The 18,150-nt window shown below is 33.0% G+C and overlaps 1 protein-coding gene across 1 annotated transcript in view; it reads left to right on the top strand.

Annotated features, from left to right (window-relative positions):
• The first annotated feature begins 982 nt into the window (after positions 1–982).
• PLSCR5 (phospholipid scramblase family, member 5) overlaps positions 983–18,150 on the top strand; it is a 28,802-nt gene continuing 11,634 nt past the window's right edge. Inside the window, exons 1-6 of the mRNA XM_011995159.1 lie at positions 983–1,016; positions 5,760–5,902; positions 11,196–11,238; positions 12,187–12,407; positions 14,441–14,602; positions 16,524–16,685. Coding sequence (XP_011850549.1) covers positions 1,004–1,016; positions 5,760–5,902; positions 11,196–11,238; positions 12,187–12,407; positions 14,441–14,602; positions 16,524–16,685 — 744 coding nt within the window. The 5' untranslated portion in view covers positions 983–1,003. The remainder of the gene's footprint in view (positions 1,017–5,759; positions 5,903–11,195; positions 11,239–12,186; positions 12,408–14,440; positions 14,603–16,523; positions 16,686–18,150) is intronic.

The following is an 18,150-nucleotide window of genomic DNA, read 5'->3' as shown; positions in this document are numbered from 1 at the left end:
TGGCAGTCTGCAAACTGTGAGATTGACTTTATAATTTTTCATCACCAGGTATACCTTCTGAAGTCTCACAACACCCATTTTAAGTCTCTGAAGTCTCTTAACTATTTTTAGAAATAGACACTATTGCTGATAACGCAATATATCCTGCATGTTCAACCTTTGTGAATCATACCATCTAGGGCAATTGACTTGGTGAGCAAAATCTGCATGGTCACCTGGGCAGCTGCATTTAGAAATACGAGCTGTCTAGTCAAGGTTACAGCATTTGTTTTCTTTCCTTAGAATTCAATGCAGTTAAATATCATCTAAATTTTGATTCGCTTTGCAAGGCTATTGAAGGTTTGTATATTCCAATGCCTCTGATTAATCAAATTCAATTAAAAAATGAAAATAAAGAAGTATTTTTATACTTGTAGGGAATATATCCTCTTCTTGTTTGTTTTGAGTTGAAGGGATGGAGATAAAGCCAAAAGAAAAATAACAATAATAATGTTCAAACATTGTCAACATGTAAAGAATTGTATTTAGAACTGTCAAAAATTTACACAATAGGAGGTTTTATCACAGAATCTGGAATGGAGACTTCTAGAAATTAAGAAATACAGGATATTTCTGATATAAGACTGAATGAAAGCATGTATATTCTAAGAAATACAAAAACAACTTGGTAAAAAAAAAAATACACTTAAAATGAGTGTTGTGTGTTTTCCTTTCTGATTTTCATTATTTTTAAATTGTTCCTTCAGCCACCAAAGTTATATGATGGTTTCTGAACAGTGTTTACTTTTGTGACAGTTTCATCTCACTCTGTTGTCCAAACTGATAAAATCCGGAAGTCTAGAAACAGCAAGGGACTCCCTTCCTCTGTTATATGTAAGCTGACAAGAGGTAGACAAACGCCTTCTGAAGTTTTGTGCCTGCTGCGTTTTCTCTCCTTGCTGCAACAAGAAAAGCCTTTGTTTTCCAACCTGGCAGCCTTTGAAGAAGTGACTCAGACATCTTCATGGCCTCTAAAGGTAAGAGTAAATATAACCAACTAATAATTTTTTTCTTCTATTATGACTAAAAATGAACAATTGTGGATGTGTTACAACCAGTTAGACTGGTATCTTAAAAGCTGTCATTTGTCACTTTTGAACATTGTGATTTTAAAATTCTAACTCCCAGGAGCATGTTGAGTTAAATTTAAAAACACTCTATGTGACAGACTGTAAAAGTTCAGATGTAAACGATGCTTTAGTTATCATGAACACAAACATAGTGAATTAATAAGAAAAGCTGCATAGCAAAGTTTAGAATGGGAATCTTTAATGTTAAACACAAGGACAGGGTGGTATTTTGAGTTTAAAAGGATTTGAAGAAAACTTTTCACATATAAGTCAGAAAGTGTTAAAGTGCAATTTAATAATTTTTTAAAAATTACAATTTTAAAAATGTATGTGTGTACATAGTAGGTATATATACCTATGGGATACATGAGATGTTTTGATACAAGCAGGCAATGTGAAATAGGACATAAAGGGGAATGGGATATCCATCCCATAAATCCATCCCATTTATCCTTTGAGTTACAAACAATCCAGTTACACTCTCTAAGTTTTAATTTCCCATTTGTTATTCAAATTAGGTGATATAACCATTTATTATAAAGAATCCGACAGGTGTTATTATTGATTCTCACATTTGATTGGCTAGAAATAAGTATTTCTGAATTATAAAGCAAAAATATCTTGCAATTTCCGTATGGTAAATTAAAGATAGAAAACAAACAGAAAATATCTACTTTAAGCACGCAGATCACTTAGCAGACTTTGGGAGTAGGACTGATGAGTTTTTTCTCAAATTCCTAAAACTGCAAAAATATCATCACTGTTATCTTACTTTAAAGAAATTCTCAAAAGACAAGAGATATAGTTGTTTTTAAAGTAAGCTGCAATCTCACTAAAAACACTTGTGAGACTGTATAAAAAATAAAATTATAATGTGCTCTCCTTTCATTGTCAGAATGAACCATTAAAGCCTAGGCTCTAATTAAAAGTTTTAGCATGAAGAATGATGATTAGTATAATTGGTGAAAACCTTTAAAATTAATTACAAATAGGATAATAGGGCCCATCAATTTGTGGTATCCTCAATTAGTGATCCATTCAAGCAAATGTGTATGCTTACTTTCTTCCTTTATCAAAACATACTTTTGGACACTGTTTAATATGAAACAAATGAGATAATCTTTCCATTTTTATCAATCTTTAATATAGACCAGTCCCTCGGTCCCTCAGAATCACTGGGAAAGCACACACAAATTGTGAAATATAGATGTGAAATAGCAAAATCAAGAATTTGATATATGTGTCATCATTTTTTCTGTCTGAAGACAAACAAAAAACCTTGACAAAATTTCCTTTCATTTAAGACTGACGCTAACATTTAGTCCAAAATACTTTGTCACTTTATAAAATAAGAGTTACAGCAATACTGTAGCCTGCAAGGTAAAGAGTTGCAGAGTGTATAAAATATTTATAAGCTAGTTATACATTTTTAAAAGAGTAGATAGAAATTCAAAGCCAGTAAGAAATTCAAAGGAGTTCCTTCTTCATCTGGTGGTCTGAGTCTTTGAAGAAACTTGTGACTGGAAAGTAATATTATGTCAAAATATGATTAATCTACCAGGAAGCAGTGATGTTCCATAATGATAAAGACCCAAGTCTAAACTTAGAAGCAAAACTTCAGGTGGAAAACTGACCTCCTTCTGCAACCGGCTCAAAATATTTAATACATGGAGTGGATAAAACACCTATCAGAGAATTCATACTACCTAGGAGAATATAAGTGACAATGAAGCTTTCTTGTGAATTAGATACCTTGTTTAAGAGGACAAGTCAAATTATCACCATTATCTAAGTAAAACACTTTTGCGGATAGTTTTCTTCAACTGTATATAAAGACATAATTTATAACATAATGTTTTCTTGCCCAGTAACTATATTGGCAATTCCCATTTTCCCAGGGAACGCAGACTAAGTGTACATTTCATACGTTTCATAGGCAGATCAATCAGCACTACTAAACCAAAAGACAGTCTAAATGCCGGGTGCCATTAGAACTGAAGAGACATTTGTGTGATCTGGAACCCCCTGACTCAGTAGAAATTAACACAATTTAAGAGCAAGTTGCTCTCAAACAGGGTGATCTGAACTGAGCAAGAGCTGTCTCCAAGGTTGCTTCAATGTGAACTAAAATCCCAGAAGAAGCAGCAGGTGAGCGCAGAATACTGATGTCTCTCAACAGTCTCAGGCAGAGACTCACCCATACTCTACTCCTAAATAAAGACTTTGGACATAATATCCTCTGAGCCTCAAGTGCATTAATGCCTCTGGACCTGCTGTGAAGTCTAAGGTCCTCCAGGCCTGGGTGGGAATGTACAGTAACTTGCCAAATTCTCCATAACCTACGGCATTTTGTTACAACAAACATAATTTACAGGATAAAATTGGGGTAATCTGTGAGTCCCTTTAACAATTAAGTTTACAGTGAGAGAGAAAATAATAATCTTATACCAGCTATTGTTAGAAATTGATCCCTACACATGGTTTTTAATTGAGAGATAATATGTGCAGTGAGGGACATAAAGAGCACAAAACCTAGGCTCCATGATTTTTAAAATAAGGACACACTCGTGACCACCACCAAGATCAAGATATAGACATTTCTAGATTCTATTAAGTTCTCTTTCTAGCCAATAGCCATGCATCCTCCCTTTCCCAAGATGGACCACTATTCTGGATTTTATCATTGTGAACTAGTTTTCGCTTGATCATAATTTTGCCTCTATGTTTTTCTGAAAGTGATAATGGTACATTTTGCACTAATGCTAAAGAAAAAATGTTTATTGTTTATTACCTTTTAATATTTTTGAGTCATTATTGCTATATTAATGGCCATTAGCTCTTCTCCCAAATCTGACATAGTGTTACATAGTCTTTCTCTGGGTTTACTTCTTAGGATCCCATTGAGGAGATGTTCTCAAGAGTAAGGGGAGGTCTAAAACCTATATCCTTTGTATCTGCCCCAGATGTATGAGAAGTTAAGCATGAGAGTCCTTGTGGAAACCAAACTGCTATAGTATTATCAGTATTAGGCTGTATTTGAGTGGGGCCATTTGACAAGTTATTCCGTTTGATCCTAACCATAAAGCATGCCTACATTCTACGTATCACACACCAGTACAAACCGAATGGCCCTACACTAATAATAATAAACTCAGTTGATTTTAATAACCTTAAGGTTAAATAAATAAATGAATGAATTTACTTCATGAATAAACAAATGAATGAATGAATGAATGAATGAATATGCTTGAGTTTTCTTAATGATGAGAAATTTACTACCACCAAAGGAAACCCAAATTCATTTTTAGAATTTATTTTTCACAGATTTAAAAGATAAAGATATTTCTTCCCCACCCCACCCCCACACACACATACAAACCTTCATGAATCTGAGAGTCATTGCTGAAGTGCGAACATTGTAATTTGCTGCTAATTATATAGATTCCACTTCAATTTTGGTATGTGAGTAATGAGAATATTTATTCAAATCTTTGTGTAGCTGTTATAAATTTCGTACTTGTTGTCAGTGCAAAAGCAATGTCCTTGCCCTTCTCTTTTATATGTCTTTAGGACAATCTGAGTTGCTTGTCTTCGTAATGGCCCTTCTTATGTTTGAAAATACCTGTCACAAACCTTGCTTCACATCTATACCCAATCTAAAACAGCATAATGTGGATAAACTAACTGAATGCACTTGTGAAAGCTCTAACACTTTATTGATTACTAAACATGAGAAGTAAATATACTGATATTCTTTGAAAAAAATGATATCTAATGAGAGAGATATCCAAATGGTAGTTATGTGAGAAGAAAAAAATCATAGAAAAGCTATCATTTATATTTTTAAACAAAAAGGCCTTTGCATATACCACCTTATTAGGGGTTATCCATAAAATTACACAGAGCAATGCGAAGTAAATAATAAACCCCCAAATTTCTAAGTAAAAGATGATTAAATTGTAACATATTTACCTGGCAATAATTTAGAAAACAGGTATCTTCTCTAAAAATTTTAGTCAAACTTTATATAATTATTTGGTTCTGATATCTTTTATATTTTGTAATATTGGGTGAGCTACAAAAGGATGCATAGCTTCAAACTATTATTGGTTATATATAGACTTATATAAATATAAATATATAAAAATAAGTATATATAGACATATATTACTGCATATATATTGAAGTAACATCAATTTATATGTATATACTTATATATGTTTATATAATATATAATTTATATATGTATAAAGTAACCAATAATTACTCTCCATATTTTGCTTTGTATATTTATATAATATATAATTTACATATGCATATAAATATATATGCAGTAAGTGTATATATATGTGCAAGTAATTATATATACACACACACATATACACATATGCATATTTTTTCTAAAGTCATTTATTTTGGCTAAATTCAACTTTTTCTCACAACTACTACCGGAATTCTTCTGCACTTCTTTTTTTCTAACTTAGGGGACAAGTGGTAATGGCAGTAAGTAGTGAAAATAAGGAAAAGGGCATTAAAATGAGAGGCAGGAGATAAACTATCCTATCAATCAAGAAGTAACAAATATTTTAAGAAGGACTAAATAAAATGGCCTAAATTTAAATATGGATTGGGATTTCCATTCTCTTGCAGATGCCCAGAACCAAAGAAGAGGTCTGCCTAGTTTTCTTCCTGGAGCTCCAGATCCAGACCAAAACCTTCCTGCCTCATCTTCCAAACCAGGGAACCAAGCGTGGCAGCTGAGTCGCCCTTTGCCAAGAAGTTTCCTGCCAACAGTCAGTCTCCCTCCGGGTCTAGAATATTTAAGCCAGGTGTTTTTACCTTTCTATTCCTACAGATATGTTCTACCCTTAAAATTAATACAAACTTTCTTTCTGACTTTTCAATCAAGGTTGAAAGACTTGAACCAATAATTTACTGAAGTGAAAAAAGCATTATAGATCATAAAATTGTAAAATATTAATTTTATTTATTTATACTATTTTTAAAAGTGTGTCGTATTACTACTTTTATCTTCCTTATTTATTTGACAGAATGATGAGGCTAAATATTTTTGATGGAGCTGTTTAGCATGTTTAGCCACTTGTTCATTGATCAAGGTGTCAGCAAATTTTTCCTCAAGAAATTGTCTAATATGCCAGGCATGGTGGTTCATGCCTGTAATCCCAGCATTTTGGGAGCCCAAGGCAGGTGGATAAGCCAGGAGTTCCAGACCAGGCTGGGCAACATGATAAAATCCCATCTCTACAAAAATTAGCAGGGCATGGTGACATTTGCTTGTGGTCCCAGCTACTCAGGATGCTGAGGTGGGAGGATCACCTGAGCCCAGGAAGGTCAAGGCTGCAGTGAACTGTGATCACACCAGGTTGAGTGATAGAGTGAGACTCTGACTTGGAAAAAAAAAAAAAAAGAAAGAAAGAAAAGAAAAGAAATTTTCTAATGTATCTAGTCACCTACAGCTATTTAATTAAAGAATATTTGTCGAGTGCTTGCTATACTCGAGACATATAAAAAGCATGAAACCTAGCCCCTGTCACCCAAAAGTTCTGCAACCTAAATGGCAAGACAAAAAAAAAAGAAAAAAAAGTTAATGCAAAGTGCATGCCTATATACGAATGATTGATAAGCACACTATTGTAATTTGTTCAGGTGTATAGAGGAGAGAGAGGTTCTTAAGGATCAAAGTACTTGAAAGAGACTTCAGCAATGAGCTGAGAGCTCAATGTCTTCAACTGAATCTCAAGAGGAGGACACAAATCCAAGAGAAAGCAGTTATAAAGTGAACATTGTCTGCTGACACCACTGCATCTCCAGGGCAATTTGCTTAAAAGAGCATATTGCTATTGGATATAGTCACTGTTCCAGTCATTGTAGAGTAGGCAGGATTCAAACCTTACAATAAATCAACCAAAATATCACTATCTGAATTTTATGGCATATAAATAGCTATTGCTATTCGTGTATGTATATTATTGTTGCTTTTGTATTTTATCCTAAAAAAAGATTAGAAGTACAATTACACTAATATTGAGATGTCAGCACATCTGCTGCAATTTTCAGCTTGTTTGGCATTCTTTCAAACTATAAAGTCTATCTCCTTTATCAAAATCAAATCTCTGTGTTAATTCCCTTAAGGTACAAGAGATTTCTGTTATGCCTGATAGGGTTTAAGCTGTATGCAGCATATGTTCCTGGTAAAATGTTTATAATTGCAGATGCCTTCTCCAGAAACCCACTGGCAGACAAATGTACTTTAGAGACTGGAGAGCTCAGGGAGATATGTAAAAGAGCTGGAAACATGAACCTACCATCTTCCATCTGCAGAAAGGATCAGCTGTAATAGCTGACTAGAGTTGATTAACTGCTGCAAGCTGTTTGGGAATGTTGTCAGACAAGGTTTTGCCAAGTATAAAAGTGATATACCAGTGCCAGAGGGCTGAGGTTTGATGATCACATATGGTCATCACATATTCTTCTTCCATTCATGAATGATGACACACCCGGAGCCAGATGCTTGACATGAATACATTTTTGTTACGTTCAATAAGTAGAGATATGAACCCATTGGCTTTGGTTCTAAAATAGAGTAAATTTTCCAAAAATATACCTTTGTTAATCGTTGCAAGAAAAAAAAATATGCCCCCAATTGTTGAATATTCTACTTCTAAAGAGAAAGATAATTTCCTCACTTTATACTAAAAGAACATTTATTTTATTTACTTTAAAGCAGTGCACATATAAAACCATGAATGAGCATTTCAAAAGTGTTATGCCATGAGCCTGGAAGAGGCACAATACAAAATGAATTTTTAGATGCTATGTTTTCTCTGAAAGTCACAAAAATCAAATAAAATAATGAACATTTGGAAATAGTACATTAATCAATGAATAAACAGGAAATATACAATAAATATCTTTCTAAATTAAAAAATTTAAATAAAATATTTTAATATTATTCTCTTTTAATCAAGTCCATCCAATTACTATTGAGAATCTTGTTTCCATAAACAATTTGAAAATAAACGTATATGAGTGTTTAGCTATATAATGTATATTAAATCTAAGAATAAAATTGATAGATTCATTACAGATTAGATTTACATTTTCATACAGTCAATAACATTTTATTGTATAGTGTCAAAGTGTCAAAGAATAATTATTATAATTTAGTCACCTGTATGTAAGAGTAATGAGGTAAAGTCTACAAAACATATAAATATCCAATTTATTTTGAAATACATATATCAAATGGAATAATTGATACCTGTCAACGTGATTTTTTAAGAAAATTAATTCTTAAGCCATACATCTAAACTTCTCATTGTATTTTCATTTCTACAGCTTTCATACTTAAGGAGTTAAGTTTTACTTGCCATGACACCTAAATGTATAATTCAATCTGTTTAAAGTTTTCAAAATTCCTAGTCTATCAATCAATAGAAAAAGAATGAAAAATGCCCCTTTGGGCCATGGTTTATAAGTGGCTATGTGCTATTTAAAGAAAACTACAAGAACGACCAAAAACAACTCCCTCAAATCCAGGAGATTTTTTCACAGAGAGAGCAAATCAAATGTTATTACAGAGGGTGGGGAGGGTATAAAAGTAAGAAAATATGAAAGGTATTCAAGTTTCATATTGTCACTTGAGATTTATTTCCCTTAAATTTAGCGTAGTGATGTCAGTAAAGAACCAGAGTAGAATGCATGGCAGAATTGATGGCCATTTACAAGTTCTGTGATCGTGGGCAAATTACTTAATCTCTGTGGGCTTGTTTCCTCACATTTAAAATTAATGATATTTATCTCTCCAAGTTTTTGTGAGGTTTAAATCAGACACTGTCTAAATATCTAGCACAGTGACTACCTTATGGTAGTTATTCAATTTAAAAAGCTGCTGTTGTTGGATATTAGAGAGGTACTACTTCTTTTTCATTGTCAGGTGGATTTCAATTAATAGTTTCTAAATTTCAACACTAAAACTTGATTCACAACATCAGTATTCAGAGTACCTAAACTCCCACTTTATTTTTGACCACACAGATCTCCATTTCTAAGTTACTTGTGCATAGATCAACTGCTAAATAATAATGTACATCCTTGTTGAGGCTTACCACTCCATTTTCCTCAGAAGATAACAGAACTAATGCAGTACATTACTAAAGACTTGGTCAAGTATTTTTTTTCTAATAAAAAGCTTTGTCATTATTGTTAATTTAGGTTTTAGAATATATTCGATCATAAATTATTTTTGGAAAAATATTTTTTGTGAACCTTAAAAAAGTAGCCACACATATTATTTTATCAGTAAGAAGATTTAAATAGAGAAAATGATATTAGTTTTACCTCCACCTTAGGACATACAAGGACAATGAGGGAAATCACGTAGATTCAAATGTTCTGAGATTGTAATGTCCACTCAATACCAAATTTTAGTAATGACTGGTTAGTTTAAAAGTTACTGGTGAGTTTATTAATGCGAAGGGAGAATATGGGAAAGAAAATTTTAAGGTGGAATGAAAAATGAAGCATTAGAAAATACAATGATCAGCAGCATATTCAGTGTTCATGCTTTTGCATTACTGGATCTTCAAGTACTGAATATCAGATTGAAAATAAACACAAATAGGCCAGACACAGTGACTCATACCTGTAATGTCAGCACTTTGAGAGGCTGAGGTGGGTGGATCACTTGAGGTCAGGAGTTTGAGACCAGTCTGGCCAACATGGCGAAACCCTGTGTCTCTACTAAAAGTACGAAAATTACCCAAGCGTGGTGGTGAGCACCTGTAATCCCAGCTGCTCAGGTGGCTGAGGCACGAGAATTGCTTGAACCTAGGAGGTGGAGGTTGCAGTATGCCAAGATCGTGCCACTGCACTCCAGCCTGGGCCACAAAGCTGAACTCTGTTCAAAAAGTAAAAATAAAAATAAAATAAGCACAAATAAATTTCTTTATAAGAACAGAACTTTCATATTTCCTTTAAAATACAATTTGCATTGCAGACTTTTTAATTTAATAGTCATTTCTCAATTATCTGTGGATACTTTACCTCTGTAAATTAACTTTATTTTTAATTACATAAGTCAAATTTTGTAATGTATTTAGTGCCATAACATTTATTTGACTTAGATTGGTATTTTGTTGGCATCCGCAGGAACTCATTTTCATTTTTAGTCCATAGGAAAGTGTAAATGAGAGAAAAATATATACAATAACTTTTCAGGTTTAACAAGTATATTCCATCACTGAAAGAAATGAGTTGTAGTTTGACAGAGTGATAGTAGAGGTAGGCACAGGTTAAGAGGAGAGGTCAGGCATTCAAATCATTATTGTGTTGTTTCCTATATTTAAAAAAAAAAAATTGAATTGTAAAACATCTTAAACATTATAATTCAGAGATTGTTTAAAAATCTTCACAAACTCTTGTTTTCAAGATCAACTCTAATTTTCTCATTATCGCAGAGTTAACATGTAGTTCTGTCTCCGCCTCCTTTTTTTTTTTTTTTTTTTAATTGAGACAGAGTTTCCCTCTGGGGACCAGGCTGGAGTGTACTGGGCTCATGGTTCCCCGCAACCGCAACCGCAACCTCCCAGGATCAAACGATCTTCCCATCTCCGCCTCTCTCCAGTGTAGCTGGGACTAGAGGCCCATACCACCACAGTCAGCTAATTTTTGTATTTTTTGTAAAGACAGGGGTTTGCCATTTTGCGCAGGATGGTCTCGAACTCCTGGGCTCAAGCAATCTGCCTACCTTGACCTCCAGAAGTACTGGATTTACTTCTGGAGTAAATATAGGAACTGCGCCCAGCTCCGTTCCTATTCTTATTATTGCTCAATACTACCTTGGAATTTTCAGGGTTCTTCTAAATTTTTACTTAAATAATAATAATAATAAAAAGTTACATTCTTTTGCATTATAAAATGTGAGATATTTTCAACCATTTTCCTAATAGAAAGCATGAAAATCACCTAATTTTATGCAACGTAGTAAATAGGGTAATAGTAGTATCTCCAAAGGTTTTCGATGTGATGTAATACTTTTTATTTCCTTTATGTCATCCTTTACAGTTAGATCTGATAATTATACACCAGCAGGTGGAGCTGCTTGGAAGTAAGTGCATTATATATATTATGCATTTATTAAAACTATTGAAAATATTTTAGTTTTCACAAGTTTCTCTACATCTAAAGATATTATAAACGAGAAAGTTAAATGTGTAAAACAGAATTAGATCAAAAAGAGTACTAGGTCTCTTTTTAATTAAAAGCTAAAAGTAAAATTATTAGTCTTATTTAGATAAAATAGAAGCATAAAACTCTGAATCTTTGGTGATATTGCCATTCAAATTCTGACATTACATCTACTTTAAAATAGTAAAATGTATTTGATTATTTCCATGGATGTTAATCATTTAAATTTCTTAATAATTTCAAAAATGGAAACCTCGGTTTTAACTAAATAACAAAAAGTTATCAAAACAAAATGTTACTGTTTTATCATTTTATCAGTGATTTATCAAATAGGAAAATTATTTAAGACTCTACAAATTTACAAGCATGACTAACTGGATTCAAATTACTTGAGTATTTTCTGGTTTTAGTGCTCTATATTATTCCTAAATATATGTGAAAATTGAAATAGCCAGATAGCATACAACTTTAGAGATATTACCAGCAAATATTTTAGACAAAATCACTATTATCACCATATGGTGCCAATAGTTCTATAACAATAATATAATTATTTTTTGAGTTATAAATTACTCTTTAAAGCATTTGTCCTTTAGTGAAAAGGTACACTATATGTTCTCAAGTAGGTCATATATCTGGAATAAATATTAATTAATTATATAGCTTTATTCTCACCATTTACTTTTATTTCCATGGCTAAGTCTTACAGATTTAGAGCACAGAAATAAATTTGTGTGAAGAAGATACCATATACTTAATAAATGATCAGACACTGTATTCTTTTAATGACGTCTCCTCTTTATTTACAGTTATCAATACTAAGGGAAAAAAATGTTTTTATAAAAAATGGTTTATTTTGCTCCATCAGTGATACTTGGTACTGAGACCTCCAACAAATATGAGATTAAAAACAGCTTGGGACAAAGAATTTACTTTGCAGTGGAGGAAAGCATCTGCTTCAATCGTACTTTCTGTTCCACTCTGCGATCTTGCACCCTGAGGATCACAGATAACTCAGGTCGAGAGGTCATTACAGTGAATAGGCCCTTGAGATGTAACAGCTGCTGGTGTCCTTGCTACCTCCAAGAGGTTAGTTACTGGCTATGGTTGCCTTTTTTGATTTTTAAAATTAGCATTTGTTTCTTTAAAAGGAATTCATTTGGAGCAATGAGGCAATTAACCTGTCAGTTGTTTCAATTATTAATAGTATGTTGTTCCTTTAGGATCAGATCAGCTTGAGGATTTGGTGATTCACTAAAATTTTTTTTCCTTTCCAACCAAAAACTATGGTGGCTTTCGTGATGTAAACTGTTGAGGACAGGTCATGCATCATGTAAATGAGATAGACCTCTGGAATCTCTATAGTAGTCATGTAATTGTAATGTCTACAGGTTCCACCATTGGGCATATATGCCCTTTGTCTTCTCCAACTGGAGCAAAGTCCAGAAAGTGCTAAGTGATACTAAACTCCTCTAAGGTGTCCTCTTGGATAGCTATTATTATTTATTATGGAATCTCACAATGCATTTACCCGTTTATGACAAAACCCAAGGTTTAGCAAGACAATGTTATTGTTCTACAGGAAATAATTCAATTATTTTATTTTAATATATAATAGATTTACATTATTATTTAGTAGACCTATAATAATAACTTTCATTGACATACGCAGTTCAATTGACACAGAACTTTACTTACTTTGCTGGCTTTGATACCAGGATATTCTACTCATGAGCAAGAATAGAGTCATGAAATCTCTAGGAGCTAGAAATAATTACTCTCTACATTTTGCAGTCAAGGAAGGAGAGTGGAGGCCGCTAACCTATGACTATACATTCAAGAAATCAGGAAATATCATAGATGGGACTTGATCCAGGTGTCCTAACTTAGGCCCAATCTTCTCTGTTAGAACCTGTGGATAAGTACTGACCTTAGGATGATGGGAAAATATTAATATGAAAGATGATTATTTAGGGAAGTTTCTAATAACATATATCAAAGCTAATTCTCCAACTATCTTTAGGCAAGCATCTGACTAAGTGATAAGATGACTGAAGTGCTCATGCATGGAGCCCAAGAATTTCCATCCGTCTACTGAGGATATTTAATATTAATATGCCCCAAGAGAGTGTCGTCATTATGATCACAGAATTATGCTCATTTAAAAATTTTTGATAATTAATGTTTTCTTTAATGGTAGTCCAGGGTCATAAATTAAACATAATATATATCTTGATACCTATTAGTAACTTTTTAAAGAATTTGGTCAATAGCAAATTAATAACTTTAAAAGTGACCTCAGAACAAATCTATATTAATTCTGAGCCGTCTAGTTGAAATCACTTTTATCTATCCAAGAATGTTACAGACATATGCATAAGACTATGAACTTAATAAGAAAAGTCAAAATGAGATCAGATGATGGAGAGATGGCTTGGTTTAAATGCAAACATTTTAAAAATTTGTACCCACCCCCAATTTATTTTACAAAATATTTGATTTGATTACATAAATATGTAACGGTAATGGAGTCAAATACTAAAGTAATGCCTGATAATGCAAAAATCCAACTACTAGTCTCCAACACTGTGGAAGCCACGAACCAGCAATCAAACTGGTGTTTAATGACTACAACTCTGCAAGAAGCATTTGTTTTCAATTAAATGCAGATAATCTGGGAGTTTATAATCTGACTGAAAAAAGTATGAATACTCAATAATTGATAAAAGAGATGAGTGTTGTGGCTACAATCAGAAGGAGTAGATGTGAGTTACCGCATAGGAACAGCTTCAGTGGTTGAACAACTGTTGTACTTGGGATAAAATGACAAAGAAGCCACTGTCTCAGGGTCAGAAGATAGTCGTTGGGTAGATTCTCTTTAGGGAAATAAGACAAAGACTTTTAGTGCACTGTGCTAAACATATGTTTATACAGTGAATTTCTTTGTTCTCTGTAAAATATTTTATAAAATCTGTATCCTTAAAAGCAGATATTTAGAATGATTTATAGGATATCAAAATAATTTTATAACAGTATATTGTTTACAGGTAAATTGACATTATAGTAAAATTAAAATATGATAACTTAAGAAAATCTTATTTTGTCATTATCTCTTCTTGCAGTTAGAAATCCAAGCCCCTCCTGGTACTATAGTTGGTTACGTTGCACAGAAGTGGGACCCCTTTCTGCCTAAATTCACAATCCAAAATGCAAACAAAGAAGACATTTTGAAAATTGTTGGTCCTTGTGCGACATGTGGCTGTTTTGGCGATGTGAATTTTGAGGTACAATCGACAAAATGAAAGAAGTTTTCATTTAGGTCCTGATTTTTTTTTTTTTTGCAATATAATTCAATTTTTTATATGTTCAAATTAATTTCATCTCAGATAAGTTCAGAAAAATAACATATTTGTTATATAATGTAATCAGCCCATATTGTACATGCTAAGAATAGGAATATGTAAATCCAGAGATATAAAGTCCAAGGATTTTTAAAAAATAATATTACAAAATTTATCACCTTGGCCATCGTATCATATGTCATAGACCAGTGTAAGTATTATTCAAAATAATTTTAATAAATTTAAAATAACAAAAGCATATTTAGCTAAATATAATTCTATGTGTTTTATGAAAAAAACTACTGTATCTCTTTGATTAGAATAGTAAATGTGTTGCTATTTTAATGTGTCCAAGACTTTGAACCTCAAAAATTTTTGGACATATAGCTTTGCTTTTTTAAGATAACCAATACTTTGTGATTTTGAAAATTAGCACTTCATTCTCTTTTCAGTATATTTTATTTATGTAGAATCACAGGACACATGGCATAAAGCCAATAAATATAGTTTAGAATCACCTAAATTATGTATCTTCTTTCCTATGGCCCTTGTGATCACATATCCCAGTTTAGGTCTCATTTCAGCAGCATGTTGCATTAAAACAGCAGTAACTCAAAAGTTGTGTTTCCAAGACCTGCTAAGTTAGTTTTGTAAAAAAAAAAAAACAACCAACCAACCAAACAAACAAAACAAAACAAAAAAACCTTATTCTTATATGTGTATGAATTGAATATTTAAAAAATAGAAAGTTGCAAATTTGATCTGCAGCCATATAAACTATCTTAACAGGTTGTCCTGGACATACATCTTAGGTAGAGGAGACAGCTTAATTGAAAGTGTATATTTATTTTTCATGCATTCATACATAAATATCTCAGCAAGGGCATTCAGTTCTCAGGATTTCAGGAAACACTATGCACATAAAATACCATGCAAATTTTGCAAACTGAGCTGTTCTAACTTCACCCTGTTCCCAAAGGATTTGGCATGACTTTCCTAAGAGTAATATGATTGAGAAAGATATTAAACATGAGTTTTAGCATTCATGCTATAGAAATGTCCTAAGGAACTCTCTCTATTCTCTATCTTTCACTACCCTGAAAAAAGTGATAGTTTCTCTTGAATTATTTTCAGCATCAGGATGGCAAGCAGAGTAAACAAACGAATAACTGATAAAGTTGATTTGTGAACTCCTTCTAGCTGAGAAGGACTGGTAGACTTTGATGTCCAGTTGGTCTTAACTTCCTATGTGGCACATTAGCCAGGAGGACTTTTTTAATGTAAAATTGGATTTAGGATTTGTTACAAAGGATTGGCCTAATAAATGTCTGAGTATAGTATAAAAATGTGATTTACCAATGGCCAATAATATTTAAATGTTTTAATAATTATAAAATTTTAGCAACTGAAATTTGAAAGCTTACAAATTATGCCTAGAAATTAATTTAATTCCTTCTGAAATATTTTTCAAACATATCTTCTTTTATATTTTTAAGATACAGAATTCAGGTTTAAAATCTGGACCTCAGGTAAAGAAATTGCCTTCATGCTTAGATAATACAATTGAACTATGTACCTGCTGCCATCTTGTGGTGGCTGAGCCTTAATTATTTATCCTGCATACAAAAAAAGAAAAAGAATAATGATGGACTAGAAAACTGTCAGAAAAGCAAAGTTTCTAAAAAGTAAACTGAAAAGCTAAATTTACAAACCTATGCTTATATGATGGAATGACTAACATGGAAGTGTCATTTGGAGGTGACAAATAAAATAATTCAAATCTCTCATGAAGTAAACACCCTCGGAAGTACAAAACCAACTTTTTTCACTTTCAAATTTAATACTCCTTATTTTCTTTCTAAAGGTGAAAACCATTAATGAAAAGCTTACAATTGGGAAGATTTCAAAGTACTGGTCAGGATTTGTAAATGATGTCTTCACAAATGCTGACAATTTTGGAATTCATGTTCCTGCAGATCTAGATGTAACAGTCAAAGCAGCCATGATCGGTGCCTGTTTTCTCTTTGTAAGTATAGGCTTCGAGAGCATGAGTGATTTGTTATTCTCCTTCTTGCTTGTTAATTACAATATAGCCTATTCCATTTACACAGTTTTTACCCCCAAAGAGTATACTTTATTCATAGAAGGATAGCTGAGGACCAATGTTCTTCAAAATTTGAATTTAGAACCCTGCATTTCTGTTAGGCAGCCCCTCTCCAGTGATCTCATATCCCCTTTCTCAAAAACTGATACGCTATCCCATCCTCTTCATCATTTCCCTAAAAACCGAGTTTCCCCTTGCTTTTAAGTTCAATTTAGATTTTTGGCTTATTTTCACTTTAACTAAAAAATATGCAAACATAAATATCACACGATTTATCCTGGGTGAAGTTCCAGACTGGTTCATTAAATGATAGTGAGCTAGATGATATTAAGGATGTTGCCTTCTCAATATGAACATAGATACATGAAATGATTTGATGAGTTAATAGGTACCAGTTGTCATTATTTCTAAGATATTATGTTCCTGTTATTACTTTCCAACTTACAATTATATTGAAAACCTTTTCTTCTTTGGTGTATGGAGATTGATGATAGAAGAAAAGAAGTCAACTAATAACTGTGTCAAAATACTTGACCTATATCCTGTTCTTAGTTTTCCCTCTAATATTTATCTAATTTCCTACTGCTTTCAATCCAGCCATAAAGACTTATGGAGTTTTTATTTTTTGATATATAAATGACATGTATTTTTGACATGTATTTTTTATAAATACATGAAAAATATGTGTATACACAGGCACACACATAAGTGATTAAAACAGCGTAAGAGTTGAGAGTAGGTTGCAGACATTATGCCTTTTCCCCTAATTATATTAATGTGCATTTGCTAAAAACAAGGAATTTTTTTACACATCACAGTACTATTGTCAAAATCAGGCACTAAACACTGATTCAGTGCTATTATCTAAACTACAGACTTTATTCGGGTTGCACCGATTTCCCATAATGATGTCCTATCTAACAATAGAAAATCCAAGATCATGAAGTATGTCCATTTTGTCACATCTCATTAGCTTCCTTTCACCTGGAACAGTTCTTAAGGGGTGTGTGTGTGTGCAGGAACATGTGCACACTCATGTGCATTTTCCTGAGTCTCATGACACTGGCATTTTTGTTTTTGTTTTATTTTTGGAGATAGAGTCTCGCTCTGTCGCCCAGGCTGGAGTGCAGTGGAGCAATCTTGGCTCACTGCAACCTCCGCTTCCCAGGTTCAAGTGATTCTCCTGCCTCAGCCTCCCGAGTAGCTGGGATTACAGGCATGTGCCACTGCACCCAGTTAATTTTTTTTTGTATTTTTAGTACGGATGGGGTTTCACCGTGTTAGCCACGATGGTCTTGATCTTCTGACCTCGTGATCCGCCCGCCTTGGCCTCCCAAAGTGCTGGGATTACAGGTGTGAGCCACCTTGCCCAGCCGACATTGGCATT

Source organism: Mandrillus leucophaeus, unplaced genomic scaffold (genome assembly GCF_000951045.1).
Source record: "Mandrillus leucophaeus isolate KB7577 unplaced genomic scaffold, Mleu.le_1.0 Scaffold1121, whole genome shotgun sequence".
NCBI classification, from domain to species: domain Eukaryota; kingdom Metazoa; phylum Chordata; class Mammalia; order Primates; family Cercopithecidae; genus Mandrillus; species Mandrillus leucophaeus.
Note: the sequence above shows the minus strand (reverse complement) of the source record. Positions and strands in the feature narration are given on the sequence as shown.